This window comes from Pseudorca crassidens, chromosome 3, assembly GCF_039906515.1.
Source record: "Pseudorca crassidens isolate mPseCra1 chromosome 3, mPseCra1.hap1, whole genome shotgun sequence".
Lineage (NCBI taxonomy): Eukaryota > Metazoa > Chordata > Mammalia > Artiodactyla > Delphinidae > Pseudorca > Pseudorca crassidens.
In genome coordinates this window covers 36,143,268-36,159,923 of record NC_090298.1, presented here as the reverse complement: position 1 = coordinate 36,159,923, position 16,656 = coordinate 36,143,268, and the positions used below count along the sequence as shown (strand labels likewise).

General features: G+C 41.7%; 1 protein-coding gene and 1 pseudogene across 6 annotated transcripts in view; one reads left to right on the top strand and one right to left on the bottom strand.

The window, feature by feature from the left end:
- Positions 1 to 526: 526 nt before the first annotated feature.
- Positions 527 to 16,656, bottom strand: part of ZNF131 (zinc finger protein 131) — a 33,038-nt gene continuing 16,908 nt past the window's right edge. For 4 of the 6 annotated variants that reach the window (XM_067730621.1, XM_067730617.1, XM_067730619.1 and 1 more), the window contains 3 exons: positions 11,881 to 12,566; positions 3,038 to 3,168; positions 527 to 2,392 (listed from right to left, as the gene is read on the bottom strand). In XM_067730621.1, the coding sequence (XP_067586722.1) occupies positions 1,706 to 2,392; positions 3,038 to 3,168; positions 11,881 to 12,566 (1,504 nt within the window). In that variant the 3' untranslated portion in view covers positions 527 to 1,705. Of the gene's footprint in view, positions 2,393 to 3,037; positions 3,169 to 11,880; positions 12,567 to 16,656 lie in introns of those variants that run through there. The other 2 variants (XM_067730620.1, XM_067730622.1) reach the window with 2 other exon arrangements.
- LOC137221257 (actin-related protein 2/3 complex subunit 1A pseudogene) lies at positions 4,842 to 6,301 on the top strand (annotated as a pseudogene).

Genomic DNA, 16,656 nt, shown 5'->3' with positions numbered 1-16,656 from the left:
TTTGACTTCAAAAAAAGAAAAATATATATATATATATATAAATAAAAATATAAGCTTTGTAGCAGATACCCAACTGCCAAAGAGAACAGACTTGGAAATGTTCATACACTTTGATCCTAAAATAAAAACCACCTTCTAATTCCTATTATCTTTAAATCCATGACTTCTCCAGTTGTGTGAAGCCATCCTCTTCAGTAATTTCATAAATGTGATACCATTTAACATCAGCATTACTAAAAGTCATGTTGAATTGATCTTTTAAATTTAACACACTAGTAAGTGGAGAAAGTATTTTTAAAATAGGCTGTACTAAAATCCCATTGGCTATTGTGCTCCACCATACAGAAGAGCAAATATCAACCTCTTCCTCCTTCCTTTCTTTTGAACTGATTTTTGGGGACTGGAGATGTGTACTGAGAATTTTATATCTCAATTCGTGTTATCAGTCATGTTAATACAGATGAGAAGACATCTCTGACCACGAACCAACTTCCACACTGGTAAGGTGAAAAAAGAGTCATGAACACATAATTTTAAAGTTTACTTTAAAAATGTAAATATCTCCCAATATTTAACAGGTAAAGAAAATAGCATATTGGTGTATGTGGTTGTTATATTTTATTTTCCAAGTAATACTGATTAAAAATATTTACACACCTACTTTTAAGTCCACAGTTTAGCACTCTTATTTGTATGGCTTTAAAAGTTATAGCACAAGATCTTTACATTAAGGATTGGGGAAAAAGATTCATTCAAAACAAAGCCTAATATATTATATACATGTTTTTTCTCTGTACTTTTAAATACATTAATTTTTAAGTGATGCTCATCTTTTTTTTCATCTGGTGGTAAAATACTAGTGCAACTTTTCATCAAAATAAAGTTTACCACAGATATAAGTGAATTTTCCCAATTGAAAATGGCCCTTCAGCCGCCACTGAATGAAATTTCTCAATCTAACTGAAGTGAAAAAGAACCGGTAGCTGTCACTGTAAGGAAAATACCGAGTGCTATAGCATGACCTACATTGCTCCTTGCAACACAAACTCTGAAAGACCCAGAGGCGCTTTACAGAAGTTTAGTTGAATTTGAAAAGGCACATGGGTGTGGTTGGTTTTTAAACATTCTAGAAATTTGCCGCCACCACCACCGTTTCTGTTGCAGAGATGACATCTGTGACTGTCAGGGTAGACAAGAGTGTTGTTCAAGCTAAAGAAAGCCAGAAGCCAAAATTTAACTGCACAGTAACAATGCACTTTTCTTCATGCAGCCTTGTGTTTCCTATATATTCAAATATTCTAACATGCATTAGAATACATAAACTTGTATTCTAATGATTTTATGTTTGATTTTACAATATGGGGGGAAAAAAACTTGAGGAAGGACATGACTGGGCAAAGAGAGAAGGGAGAACCCTTACCACAATGAAAATAGATACATTCGTACCCAACTATATAATAAGAATATAATCCATTTCAGTTTTCCAGAAATATACTTCTCAAAGCTTCCCATTCACTTATGGGAAAGATCCCTCCTCTGTGGCATCAAGTGGGGGAAAATCAGTTTGTTTCAATAGAAACAGTTCAACACAACAGGAAAGAGCTTAACTTTGGTCCACATGTCTGTTAGCTTAAGGACAGTCACACTGCCCATCATCAGTTCAAAAACTCAACACATAAATTTAAAAATATATTCATTTGTTATTTCATTCTAAAACTGGCATAGGTGTTCTGTTCTCATTTTCTGACTTTTCAACTTGGGAATCCACTGTTGATTTGGTCTCTAAACCCTCAGCATCTTCGTGATCTTCTCTGGCCGCCTCAGCAGCATCTGCTTGGGTAGGCTCTCTCTCCTCTTGGTTCATGATTTCAGGGGTCACTTGATCCAAGTCTGCTTCTAGAAGCTCAGTTTGTACTTCCATTGGCATCTGATTTACCCGTTCAACGTGCAGCTCCTCTACATGTACTTCGGTACCTTCTTCAGTCTGAATTCGACCCACTTCTAGATAACTTACCTGGACCTGTTCTGGAAGCTCGTTCATATGTGAATCGTGCACTTGGCTGTCCTGGAGCAGATCTGGGTGGACCTGTTCCACAGTCACTTGTGCCGAATCCACTTGAACCTGAAGCAATGGTAACACGTGCACCTTCCCAACTTGTTCTATAATAGTCATTGATGTCACAGGTTCAGTTTGCACACGTGTTTCTACTGAAAGAACTTCTTCAGTTACTAGACGCTCTGAAATATTATGAGCATCACTGAGATGCCTCCTTAATTCATTTCCTTGCATAAACCACAAGTCACACAAAGTACAATGGTTGGGTTTATCTCCAGTGTGTATTACCAAGTGATCTTTGAACTGGTCCCAGCTGTTAAACACACTATTACAGACCTGAAATAACCAAACATTTGGTGTTAACATTTATATTCAAACTGAAGGAAATATGGATGCATTTATTCTCTATAAGAAAAAAGTTGAAGATTTTTCTGAAAATGTTATAAATATGACATGTGTAACATAGTCTAAGGGAATTTCATAATTCTTTTGTTTATTTGATCTTTTACCTGATTAGCTAACAACTTAAATCCTTTTGGGGAAACATTTTAATATTGCCTATATTAAAGGACTATAAAGTAACACTATTATAATTTCTTCCGTGATATCAACATTAAGAACAATTTCACCATGTGGGATAAATACACACTAATCATGGAAGAGCCGCCAATTATAGCTGGTCTGCCTCCTCCACCCCACTCCTGAATTCTAATGATTGTTCTATGGTTAAGAATAACCATAGTTTCAGACTATGTTACTTAGGACATAGTTTTATTGACATTGGTATCATCTAGGGTTGGATAAAAACAACAACTACTACTATTACTATTCCCCCTTATGAAAGCAGGACAATGATGTTCTTTACTCTCATTTCTTTCTGAAGTTGTCAGCTCTATACCTTTGCTCTAGTCCGTCACCCTTCACCTCTAATGATTTCAAACGCAGACTCCTTTGCTAAGGACGGAATACACCCACACATACCTGACATTCATAAAGCTTCTTTCTTCCCTTTTTTGCCCCCACTCCAGTTTGGCATGCAGTCAGGTGACATTTGAGGGTGCTATTTCTAGCAAATCGTTCATGACAATTTGGACATTCAAAAGGTTTTTCACCTGTTAGAATAGAAAAAAAATCATATTGACAAATTAAGAAAAACAGAAAATGCAAAAAGTTTTTTCTTTTTGGTTAATTCTAATAGCACCTTCTTGAAAGAAGGATCAGAACTTATAACTCAGATGTTTCCACCACATCCGAAAGACTATTCTAAGAGGTGGAAATAGTAAGTTTTTAATGATTCTTGTGATTATATCTGTGCTCTGGCAAAGAAATAAAATTTGGATCTGAATATTGTTCCATGTTTTTGCATTTCTTAAAAAATTGTATATTTTCCCTTAGATAAAAATCAAGGTCAATTTCCTTTTTGGGGACATGCACCCCTCTCCATTCCACAAGCATTTTTTGAGCAATTATTGTGTTGCCAGGCCACATGCCAGGTAATGAAGATAAACTGTCCTTGTTTTTAAAAACTTCATATCATAGGCCAGAGTATTTCAGGAAGGTAAAATACATGAACATAAACAAATGCAATGCACCACAGAAGGCCTGTTACAGAGAAGAGGGCAATGGGAAATGGGACTGCAGCAGTACAGAGGAGGAGAGTGATGAATTCTGCCTGGAATGGAATGAGCGAAGGACAGGAAAGAAGTAGGTTATTCTAGGCAGAGGCACAGAAGTGTAAAACAGCATGGCAGGTGAGGGGTAAGGAGGGAGGTGTCATACTGACTCCCAGATCTCTGGCTTAGAATACCAACCAGAATAAAGAACAGAGGAGTCCCAGTAGGTTTGGAGTGGGATGTGCTAGGGAAGATTATAAATTCATTTTTGAGTCAGTGAGTCTGAGGTACTCAAAGCAAAGTGGAAAATCTGGTAGACAGTTACATAGACAAATCTGGAGCTAAACAGAGGGTGGACTGACATACAGATACAGAATCCAATAAAACATCCAGTTAAAACAGCAGGTAGATGAAGCAAGCAAAGAAAACAAAAAGAATAGCCAAAAGTAGAAGGAAAGAACACTGAGGAAAATTAAGAAAGAAATTTCAGGAAGATGAGGTAATAAACAGCGTCTAAGTGAACAGAAAGATCAGGTAGGATAACAACAGGGGATTGGAATAACTCTAGCAAGAACACTGTGAGTGGTATGGTGGAATCAGAAGCCACACTACAGTGGGATAAGGGAGCATGAGTGAGGCAAGTTAATGGAAACTGTCAGTACAGAAATTCTTTCAAGAAGGCTTGGAAGTAAAGAGGAGACATGGCTAGAGAGGGACATGTCAATAAGAGGTTCTCTAAGCCAGAAGAGAGTCATTACTTATTTGCTGAAGGAGAAGGAGAGAGTAGTAGGAATGACAGATGAAACATGGTCTTGGAGGAGACATCAAGGTGTGGGATTCAGGATTGGCCTTGAAGAAAAGGGAAATATCTTTCTCTGTAATAAAACAGAAGGAGACAACGAGGAACCACATAGTTTACAACACAGCTAGGTTGGGGGTAGGAAGTCAGACAAACATGTCATCTGCTGGGGTGGGGTGTGGGCAGAGGTCTTGAGTGCTGCACTGAAGGTCTAGAATGCCAATTAGGAAAGGAAAGATATAAATCAGACACCAAAACGCCTAACTTAAGGTCTGATAAGAATTTTTTCCAGCAGTGCTCAGCAGGGAGCAGAAGTAAATGACTGCAATAATTAGTTCCAGGATGTAGGGTTCAAAAGCCAAAGGGAGCTGGGCCTCGGTCCTCCACCCGCACCTGCTGGAGCCTGTTCGCGTTGACTGACCAGAGTCCGCGAATTCAACGCTCCGAGCCCGTTCGGACGGCCCCGACCCCCAGCTTTCTGTCCTTTGAAGGCACTAAGAATAATGTCCCTGCGTCAGTTTTTTACTAGAGCCAATCACCTGTCATGCCTGGAACAGGGATCGTACCCAGATTGCCCTTAGCCCCAAAAACCACGAAGTCCACATCTATGAGAAGAACGGGAGCCAGTGGGCGAAAGCTCATGAACTCAAGGAGCACAGCAGACACATCACAGGTACAGACTGGGCTCCCAAGAGTGACGGCGTCGTCACTTGTGGGGCTGACTGCAATGCCTACGTGTGGAGTCAGAAAGATGGTGTCTGGAAGCCGACCCTGGTGATCCTGAGAATTAACCGTGCAGCCACTTTTGTCAAGTGGTCCCCGCTACAGAACAAATTTGCTGTGGGCAGCGGAGCACGACTCATTTCTGTTACTTTGAGTCCGAAAATGACCGGTGGGTAAGCAAGCACATTTAAAAACCCATTCGCTCCACGGTCCTCAGCTTGGATTGGCATCCCAACAACGTCTTGCTGGCAGCAGGATCCTGTGATTTCAAAGGCAGAGTGTTTTTTGCCTACATTAAAGAAGTGGATGAGAAGCCAGCCAGTACGCCCTGGGGCAGCAAGATGCCTTTTGGTCAGCTGATGTCAGAGTTTGGTGGCAGTGGCACTGGCGGCTGGGTGCACGGGGTCAGCTTCTCTGCCAGCGGGAGCCGCCTGGCCTGGGTCAGCCACGACAGCACCGTGTCCGTTGCCGATGCCTCAAAAAGTGTGCAGGTCTCAACTCTGAAGACAGAGTTCCTGCCCCTCCTGAGTGTGCGCTTCGTCTCGGAAAACAGCGTCGTGGCCGCCGGCCGTGACTGCTGCCCCATGCTCTTTAGCTGCGCCGACCGCGGCTGCTTGACCTTCGTCTCCAAGCTAGACATCCCGAAACAGAGCATCCAACGCAACATGTCGGCCATGGAGCGCTTCCGCAACATAGGCAGGCGGGCCACGACCGAGGACCGCAACACGGCCCTGGAGACGCTGCACCAGAACAGCATCACTCAAGTGTCTATTTATGAGGTGGACAAGCAAGATTGTCGCAAATTTTGCACTACTGGCATCGATGGAGCCATGACCATTTGGGATTTCAAGACCTTAGAGTCTTCTATCCAGGGCCTTCGGATAATGTGAAGCTGAGCGAGCCTCCCAGATCCAGCATGAGGACGGACACGCTGCGCCGGGCAGCTGCGCCATTTGCATCATGGGTAGGAGAGCCGGCCGCCAGGAAACACTGAAGACACATATGGCGCAAACCTTGTTGTGTGTTTTGTTTGAGGATAATTGGTGAAAGCGTTGGTTTTTTAAAAGCAGCAGTGATTTGGGTTTTGTTTTGCTATTTCATTCCATTTTTTTTTTTTTTTTTTTGCGGTAGGCGGGCCTCTCACTGTTGTGGCCTCTCCCGTTGCGGAGCACAGGCTCCGGACACGCAGGCTCAGCAGCCATGGCTCACGGGCCCAGCCACTCCGTGGCATGTGGGATTTTCCCGGACCGGGGCACGAACCCATGTCCCCTGCATCGGCAGGCGGACTCTCAACCACTGCGCCACCAGGGAAGCCCTCATTCCATTCTTGACCAAAGCTTCTCTTTAAGTAGTTTATTATGGAAAATTGTCACACTAACTTAAAGGAAGGGGGGGGAGGTATGTAAATTGTCCGCTAAAAAATTAAATAAAAATACTGAATGTGGGGGGGGGGGGGAAGCCAAAGGGAATATGCTTAGAGTACAAGAAAAAGTGACTCAAGATATATACAATGAGGACAAGATAACGTCAGAAACGGGGCAATAAACTAGGTAGAAAGGGGTATGGAAAGACAGGAAGGCTAAATGAGGTAGACTCCCACAGTCAAAGTAAGGAAAGCAGTGAGAATTCAAGAGACAAGATGATGCTTGTAGAGAACAGGACTAAGATTTCAGAGGTGGAACCTCAGTGATGATCTGGTCCTAGACATGACCCTCATACTCACGTGGAACAGACACAGTCAAGTAACTCTGAGCTGTGTTTTATCCCTGACAAAACAATTATAGCTTATTTTTTATATAATTTTCATGAGATGAAAAAATTAATTTGAGAGAGAAGACCTAATCACCTAGAATTATTGTTGGTATAGAAACTCCTTTACAACTCCCCAAATGTTGGGAGATACTGCTAACTAGAATAGTTTTAATAGTGTATAATTTTTTACTATAAATGAAGCCTACAGATGAAAACTGTCATAACCTCTTTAAAGGGCAATTTGATAATATTTGCCAAGATTTACAATGCACATATTCTGTGACTTGGCAATTCTGCTGTCAAAAATTAAGTTATTTGAACATGTACACAAAGATTATGTACAGGTGTGTTTATTGCAGCACAGTGTGTAATAGTAAAAGACTAGCAACAACCTAAAAGTGTATCCACAGGAGTAAGTAAATTATGGCATACCCAAACACTGAAATACCATGCAGCCACAGTGAAAAAAATTAAGTAGATTCATGAATGTTTCACACATTAAAAAGAGTTCAAGATAAATTAAATGGCGTAACACTGTATTGCATGCTCCTGTTTGTTTGTTTCAAAACTTGTGTGTGTGTCTGTTTATGGTTACTTGAAAATGCAAAGAATATATCTGGAAGGACAAATAAGGAAACGATGTCAGTAACTGCTTCTGGGGATATCTATTTAAGTAGGAAAGAGATTCACTTTTCAGTGCACATCTTTTGAGCTTCTGCTATTTAAAAATTTAGTTTAATAAGCCCAATAAAATCTAGGAATTGTAAGAGATTGATTATACTTTAGATGTGTAGAAAGTACAGTCTTCCAAGTGCTTTTATCATTTTCTCTTATTTGTCACAACCCTGTAAAGTAGGCATCATTATTCTTATTTACACAGACAAGGAAAGAGGCCCAAAGATAAAGTTCATCAAGCTGACAGATGTCAGAACTGGAGCCTGGGAATTCCCTGGCGGTCCAGTGGTTAGGACTTGGCAATTTCACTGCCAGGGCCAGGGTTCAATCCCTGGTCAGGGAACTAAGATCCCGCGAGCTGCGCAGTGTGGCCAAAAAAAAAAACCAAAAAACAAAAAATAAAAAAAACCTGGAGCCTCAATCTAATTATGGTTTCCGGACCCAGATTTTTTCCTACAATTCCACACTACCTCTCTGGGCAACTAGGGAACAATTACTTGAAAACATGGTTACAGGTCATCTTTGGATTCTTTCACATGCGATGTTCCACAGGCATATCTGTCAATATATCTGGCTCTCTCCCCCCACCCACAAATCTTACCCTTCTATATTTTTCTTTCTAAATTAATAAACTTCCAATCATGTAGCCACCCAAATCAGAAAGCTGGGAGTCACCTTCTCTTTTACCCCTACATCTCACCAATCACCAAACCCTGTTGATTCTGCCTACTTAATGTTGTATCTCCAACCCTTTTTCACTATTACCGCCTTTATTCAATCCCCCATTCTTGTTTAGATTACTCCAACAGCCTTCGAATTAGACGCAGTAGGCTTCACCCACTCCAATCTATCCTGCCAGTTCTCTCTCTCTAAAGCATAAATTTAATCAGAAAACTCCCTGGCTTAAATTTCTTTAAAGTGACCCAGAGTCTTTCAAGATAAAAATCCAAACTCATTTACAGCACTTAAATGAAAATAACTACATGATCTTAGCCTCATCTCCCATCACTTTCTCTCTCGTCCTTGAACCACTGGGAGATCGTCCATGATGCCTAAGTGCACGCCACATGGTCAGCCCTCCAAACTCTTTAGCTGCATCTCCTGGCATTCGGACCCAATCCTCCAGTCATAACAACCTGCTAGCAAGTACTCCAAATGAGTGACTTATCTCTCCTCTATGTCTGTGTACACTTAATTTCTTTTGTCTGGAATGTTTATCTCCTGGCTAACTCCTTTTCCTTTGGGAGTCATAGGGTAAACCCTCTAGGAAGCCATCCTTGTCTCTTTCATCATAAACAGCACAAGCAGGCATTCCCATAAGACTCTGTGCTTACCTCTATCAGCACTTAGCTGATTGTGCCTGCTTGTCTCCCCTAACGTAACTTTGAACTCCTTGAAGGCAGGGACTCTAAAATTTATCTCCATGACCTAGCAGGCTGGCATTATCATCACTATTTTCCAAATGGAAACAAAGTAATTCAGGACAAGTAACAGCCAAAATTTTGCAAATCAAGCGTGGATTACTGTGCATGCTTTAAGAACATACAAGAAACCAAAGCACTAAACTAATGAAAGTATACAAAATATGAAATTGAGGGGGGTATATTATGTATATGTTGAGAGTAGGAAACAGGAACGGGACCATTTATCTTTACACTTAGTTTGTTATAAGTGAAAAATGATCCACCCTTTATTAACACAAACACAATTAAAAACTGTTTACTGGGGGCTTCCCTGGTGGCGCAGTGGTTGAGAATCTGCCTGCCAATGCAGGGGACAAGGGTTCGAGCCCTGGTCTGGGAAGATCCCACATGCCGCAGAGCAACTGGGCCCGTGAGCCATAACTACTGAGCCTGCGTGTCTGGAGGCTGTGCTCCGCAACAAGAGAGGCCGTGATAGTGAGAGGCCTGCGCACCGTGATGAAGAGTGGCCCCCGCTCGCCAACTAGAGAAAGCCCTCGCACAGAAACGAAGACCCAACACAGCCAAAAATAAATAAATTTATAAAAAAAAAACCTGTTTACTTATGTTCCTCTTGAATTTACTAAATCACTGATCACATATGCTGTCTTGTGACTAATTACTAGTACAATAATTGATCGAGGTTAAAAAAGACAATAAAAGTTCAGTTTGCTTTACATACTAAACTGTTCCTTCAAAGGGCATCTGGTTCTGTAATTTGTAACAACTACTTAACTAAGTTACTTAAGTTATCTCACATCATTTTGAAGGGAAACACAGACATAAAACATAATGTGGGGCTTCCCTGGTGGCACAGTGGTTAAAAATCCGCCTGCCAATGCAGGGGACACGGGTTCAAGTCCTGGTCCAGGAAGATGCCACATGCCGTGGAGCAACTAAGCCCGTGCACCACAACTACTGAGCCTGCGCTCTAGAGCCTGTAAGTCACAACTACTGAGCCCGTGTGCTGCAACTACTGAAGCCCGTGCGCCTAGAGTCCCTGCTCTGCAACAAGAGAAGCCACCGCAATGAGAAGCCTGCGCACCACAACGAAGAGTAGCCCCCGCTCGCCACAACTAGAGAAAGCCCGTGTGCAGCAACGAAGACCCAACGCAGCCAAAAATGGATAAAATAAATAAATTTAAAAAAAAACCCATAATGTGATTTAGCTCTATACTTTTCTGCTCAATCCAAGATACAATGTGCAGGGCTTGGAAAGCATATTTAAAAACTTCCAAAATGGTTTGCGTTGTCCTATTTTCAAACAGGTAAGTCACTAGGTAATGTTTTGGGTAAAAGAGACAATTGTTTCTACTTTCACACTGATAGGAAATAATATAGAAGTGATTATCTGTTGGGGTACTGGAAACTCCTATCAAAGTGTGCTAGTCACCAAGTAACATTTATTTACTAAGTTGTGCTGCAGGTACACCAATGCTTTTGCAAAACTAATCCACAGTTACCACAAACATGTTCATCAGAAGACCATTAACATAGGTGCTTATTTGTTTTTTAAGGACTAAAAACTATACCTTTAGGCAGTTTCCAAATATACCACAGGTCTTTACATATAATGTTTGTAAAACCAGAAAGCATTTTCCCCAAAGATTTCATGAATGCCTATTAGTTACCCCAAATTAGTTACCTTAAAGCCTTCTAAATTCATAGTGAGCCTTTAAGTAAATTAGGAGATTCCCTTGCTGTTCACTTATTTATCCAGTTCTTGAGTATTACTAACAAGGGTTTGAATAGTGAGGGATCCCACACTATTTGAATCTATGTTTTCTCAGTTTCAAGCAGTATGTAGCAAGCAACTCTGGACAGCAAGGGATCTACGAAAAAATTTCATCCAAAGTTCTCCAAACTCTAGCATCAAAGAGAAAGATTCTGAATAGTGTGGGATAACTATATTGTATTCACTGTATTAATAGTCTCAACAGCCTTAACCATCTCACAGAGTAAGAACTTGGGAACAAATGTCCAGAAGTCTGACACTTAGCACTCTGCAGCAAGTGCTTTCCCCACACCTTTGTCACAGGGGGTTTAGGGACTCCCCAAGATTCCAAGTCATTCGTGGTGGTAACTCCTGTGTATGGCACAGAAGACCTAGCAGAGAAAGCCTGGGGTGTGGGACCAAGGACAGGGACTCTGACAGGGAGAAAAATAGGCTCAGGGATGGATGCAGAACTAGAAGGGCCAGAGGTTCTAAGGCAGACTCCCTGGACATCTCCCTCACGTCTGGGATGGCTCTTAGGAGAGTACAGAGACCTTACACTTTTCATCTCCCTGGCTGTGCACCAGTCCTGACATGTTTGCCCTTGGAGAGATGAAGGAGATGGACAAATACTGCCTTCCTATCTGCCAGGTCAAAACAGATAACGAAATGTATGCAAAGGTATAAACATATTTGGGATTGTTTGCAAATGTACCCATCTATGTAATCTGTTAACATAAGGCAGGGAAAGTAAAAACAGTTAACAGTGAAGTTTCACTGTAATTAAAATCTCATAATCTATAACCGTTAATAAAGAATCACAACCGTTTTATGTATTTTTTTTTAAATTATAAAAATTGCCAAGATGTAAGAATGAAAATTACTTTCAAAGTTAGTACTGATTTTGCTTTGAAAGCGTAAATATTTCAACGAATATTATAAAAACACTGTGTGCTCAGCCGGCACATTAGGGAACACAGGAAGTGGTTCCTGTGGTGCTAATTAAAATAAGAAAAAAGGATTTAGACACTTAGCTTCAAGTGAATGTGGAAAATCTATACTTTTAACATAAAGTATTTGCTAATTACCTGTATGCTTTCGAAGATGCTCTTTAAAATGTCCAAAGTGGTCAAACTGTTTCTCACAGTACTGACATATGTGAATTTTTTTCCCAGTTCTTTGCTTCTTACTGACTCCACCTTCTTCAAGGTGGTAACAATTGAGGTGCTGTTTCCATGCGCTCTCCCGAAGATACCTTTTATTGCATATTTCACACTTGAAACTCTCAGTGGAGTGTGATTTCATGTGTTCCTTAAAATGGTAAAACAATTTAAATGAACGGTTACATTTCTCACAATGGAACAAGTCCTTCACATGTGACAGCTGAAGTTCCACAATTTCAATACCTTCTACCTGTTTGCTTGTGGGGTCAGAGGCACAGCCATCTTCATCTTTAATCTGCCCTTTTCTATCACCTTGACGGTACTTGCTGGTGATATCTGCCAATAATGCCAGAGCGGAATCATCAGAGGAACCTGTGCTCTGAATATACTTTATGGACTGCCTGGCAGTAGCCACATCCTCTAACGTTTCAATGCCTTCATCTTCCACTTCGATTGTGCCTTCAGCAATCTCCACCTCGATTTCAACAGGTTCAGATTCTGCAGACGGCAATGACTCAGTGATAACATTTGAAGTTTCTGCAATCTTTCTTTTTTTTGCTTCACTTTTTCCTGTGGTAGTTTCCTCTAGTGGAGCTGAGTTTTCTTTGTTCCTGAAATACACAATGTATGGATTAAAAAAATCTATAAGATCAATCAAAATCCTACCAGGCTTTTTGGAAGAATTGATAAGCTGATAATAAAATTTGTATGGAAAGGCAGAAAACAAGACTGTAAGACTTATACTACCCGATTTCAAGACTTACTATAAAGCTACAAAATTAAGACAATGTGAAATTGGTGAAAGAATACACATGGAGATTAATGGAAGAGGATAAAGTCCAGAAATAGATCTACATATATATAGTCAGCTGACTTCTGAAAAAAGGTTCCAAAGTAATTTAATGGAGAAAATACAAAACAGTGGTGTTGGAACAACTGGTATCTATATGGGAAAAATAAACCTTGACCCTTACTCTCATATTATACACAAAAAAATTAAAAATGAATCATAGACTTAAATGTAAGAACTGAAACTATTACACTTCTAGAAGAAAACAGGATAAAAATCTTTGCAACATTGAAAGATTTCTTAAATAGCACACAGAAAGCAGAGACTTTCAGCAAACATTGATAAAATGGATTTCATCAAAATTAAAAACTTGGTCCTTTGAAATACACAGTTAACAGAAAGGCACACCATAGACCAGGAGAAAATATTTGTAAACATGTATCTGTCAAAGGTCTTATATAGAGAATACAAAAAGAATTCGTACAATTCAATAAACTCAACGGCTTAAGACAACTGTTGGGAGACAATTCCCCGTGAGTCCCTTGTGTTTCTGTGTATCTTGTGAATTGACAGCTTTGGTTCTGGACTAGTTTTCAAGGATGTTTGCTGAAGAGCCAACAGCCTGGGAAGACAGAGTGGCTGCTACTGGAGAAGAGGACACCTTTACTTACTGTCCAATATAATAATGTTCCCCACTGTGGGATAAAGGTCAGGCAGGTTTGTTTGCAGCCCATTCTAAAAGATTTTGGTTTCCTAAGCTGGAGATCCTTCAGCTGTGATGAAAACGACCACATGCAGAGCACTCACCTGGGCCACTCTATGTTACCCCTGTGGGACTTAAGGAAGGGAAAAGTGGCACAAATAGAAAACTCATGCTGCCTGCTGTGCAGAGAATAATAAAGTCCTTCTTTCTGACCTGCGAGACCCGTTATCTTCTATCAGCATCCATGAAACCATGGCAGGATAATTTCTTGGCTTGCAAGTAGGATAAACACTCAGATCTCTCACAGATCTTGCCAAAGTTTGGCAACCAAGAACAGGATGCTGAAAAAGACAAGGCTTTCTGGAACAGGAAGGATGAGACCTCACAGAGCAAATGGAATTTGAAGAAGCCTACTAGAGCTGGCAGTAAACCTGTTTACCAAATTGTATGGTCAACTGGGCAATAAATGGTCCTCTACTTATTTGCCTATTGCTCTGAGTTCAACTGTGTGCCCCCAAAAGATATGATGAAGTCCTGACCCCTGATACCTGTGAATGCAACCTTATTTAGAATTGTCTTCACAGACGCAATCAAGTTAAGATGAGGTCATTAGAGCAGGCCCTACTCTAACTAAGTCTTTATAAGAAGAGGGACATGTGGACCCAAAGAAGAGAAGGCCATATGAAAACACTGAAGGAAGACGGCAATGTGAAGATACAGGAAGAGATTGGAGATATGCTGCCACAAGCCAAGGAACACCTGGGGCTACCAGAAACTAGAAAGGGCAAGGAAGGATTCTCCCCTAGAGGCTTTTGAGGGAACATGGCCCTACCAACACTTTGATTTAGGACTTCTAGCCTCGAAAACTGTGAGAGAATACATTCGTGTTGTTTTAAGACATGCAGTTCATGGTACTTTGTTATGGTAGCCCGAGGAAACGAAGACGCCTATTAATGAGGAAAAACTGAGAAGGTGGTTACAGGATGAGTACTGGGCAGTAAGTTTAAGGACAGCTGCTGGAATTGTGTCCCAGTTGCTGCAAACTTGCTAGGGGTGGGGGAGGCAGCGGAGGACTTCCCTGCCAATTGGGTGGTCAGCCTGAAGTCTGCCCACAGTAACAATTAACACTAAGATTCAAAGGGAGTAGGAGGGTGGAGACAGAGGTTCTGCCCCTTTATAGACAAGTTACTGCCACATGTACCTAAACCAAGTGTGCCAGGAGGGAAATTCACAACTGCTACAAGCAGAAACCAGTTGAGTCATTAGAACTTTGGCTGGTCCACATGGGAGATGAGGGGGCAACATAATGCTTGTAGAGCAAGGAAGAATTGCAACACCTGGGCCATCTCAGGGCTCAGCTCCTCCTGCGGTTTGTCATGTCCACCTGAGATCTATTTGGAGATGACTGTAAAAGGCTTGAGTTTTTTTTGCAGTGGGTCCTGGCTGCCACAGGGTGCTGTGGATGCTCTTGGAGAGACTTCTCTGAAGCAAATTCCTACGATGAGGCATTGACTAGCAAGAGTCTTCCTGCCCAACTGGGTTTATAATGCTGATGAAGATGAGTCACTGGGGAATGAAAAAAGGATCCAAAGTAATATAAAATTCTTTGGTCAGGCCTGCTGAAAAGCCCCCTTTTATGTTAGACCAGGAAAAAGTGTAAGAGATGTTATCATGACAGTGGGGCAGCAAATATCCAAGATTAAGCTACACTCTTGAAAAAAAGCCACCACTGCGGAAGTCAAGTCTGAGTCATCTAAAAGGCATAAATGACATGGCCCCAACTAGAAATCAATGTGGATGGGGCTACTGAATCAAGGGGTCCCCCAAACTGACACTGATAGTGTCAGTAGTGATGACTTTGCTGCCGGATAGAGGGCTTCGAGTGGGCTGAAAACACTGGAGGTTTGTTTGGCTGAGCCACGTGCAGCTCCAGTGCTGCTTGAAACCAAAATGTACCTTGCTCACTGGCAGAGAATCACTTTCTCCCTCCATACCACTTCCCCCCTTCTACCTTCCTGTTGCCTCTAACTTGACCTCACCAGCTTGGAAAAGGTAATTAGGGTTGGAGCCAAGGTCTCCTTGTTCCCAGGGGTGAACAGTGAAGACACCATGTATGCATCCAAGTATGCTGAGGAAAACTCAAGAATGGGAGAGGCTCAAACTTCCATGGCTCTGTTTTATCCAGCAGGTGTCCCACTCACCATCCCACCTGGTTCCACAGACAGGAGGCGCTTACATTCAACTGATGGGGCTTGGGCAAGGTTCACAGCAGGAAAGGGAGGCTGTCCTGACCCCATGGGTGGGCCTGATTCTACATACTGTTGTTGCTTTGACATCTGAATGCACAGCAGGGATTGGTATGGCATGTGCATTTACCACTTCTCATCCCGTAAGTACCAGATATGGAACATCCCAATTGAGAAGAGCCAGATGTAGAGAAGAGCTACTGGAACAAACTCCCCTAACGTTAGCCACCAGTAGCTGGGTCAGGATTTAGCACAAGTGTCTTATCTTTTGATATCTAAAATTTGTACTATACTGTTGATATCCTACTGACTGGCAAGCCAGAAGTCTCAGTCTCAAAGGCCCTGACCGTAGTGTTATGACACCTCTACCAGCAGAGGTTGCTGATAAATCCCAACAAAATTCAGAGGACTGCTCACCAGGTAAAGTTTCTTGGGACTAGACAGGCAGATGCACAACACTCAATCCCCTGCAGCAGTAAAAGAAAACCTGTTTTTTCACCTCCTCCCTCTTCCCACCAAAAATGAAACCCAGCATCTTACTGGACTTTTTAGGTACTAGAGACAATATGTGCCTCACCTGCGCATTCTACTTTCTTCGTTATATCAGTCAATATGCAAAACAGCATCTTTTAAGTGGGGCTCCAACCAACAGGCTGAATTGGAAGTTTCCATCAAGCTGTGGCACAGTCTCTACCTTCGGGCCCCAAAACCCTAACGACCTCTTTGAGCTGTTAGTCTCTGAGACTGACGCTTTTTGCAGATTAGAGCTTCTGGCAAAGGGAGGTGGTCTCCACCCCAAGGTATTCCCTGGATTTTGGACTTGCCAATTCCCTGACATGGCTACAAGGTACACTCCCTTTGACAAGAAAGGATTAGCTTGTTATTGCACTCTTGTTAAAAGTGAAGCCTGATCCATGGAAACTTGGAGGCTCTCTAGCCTGATACTGCCGTTTGGGAGTGTG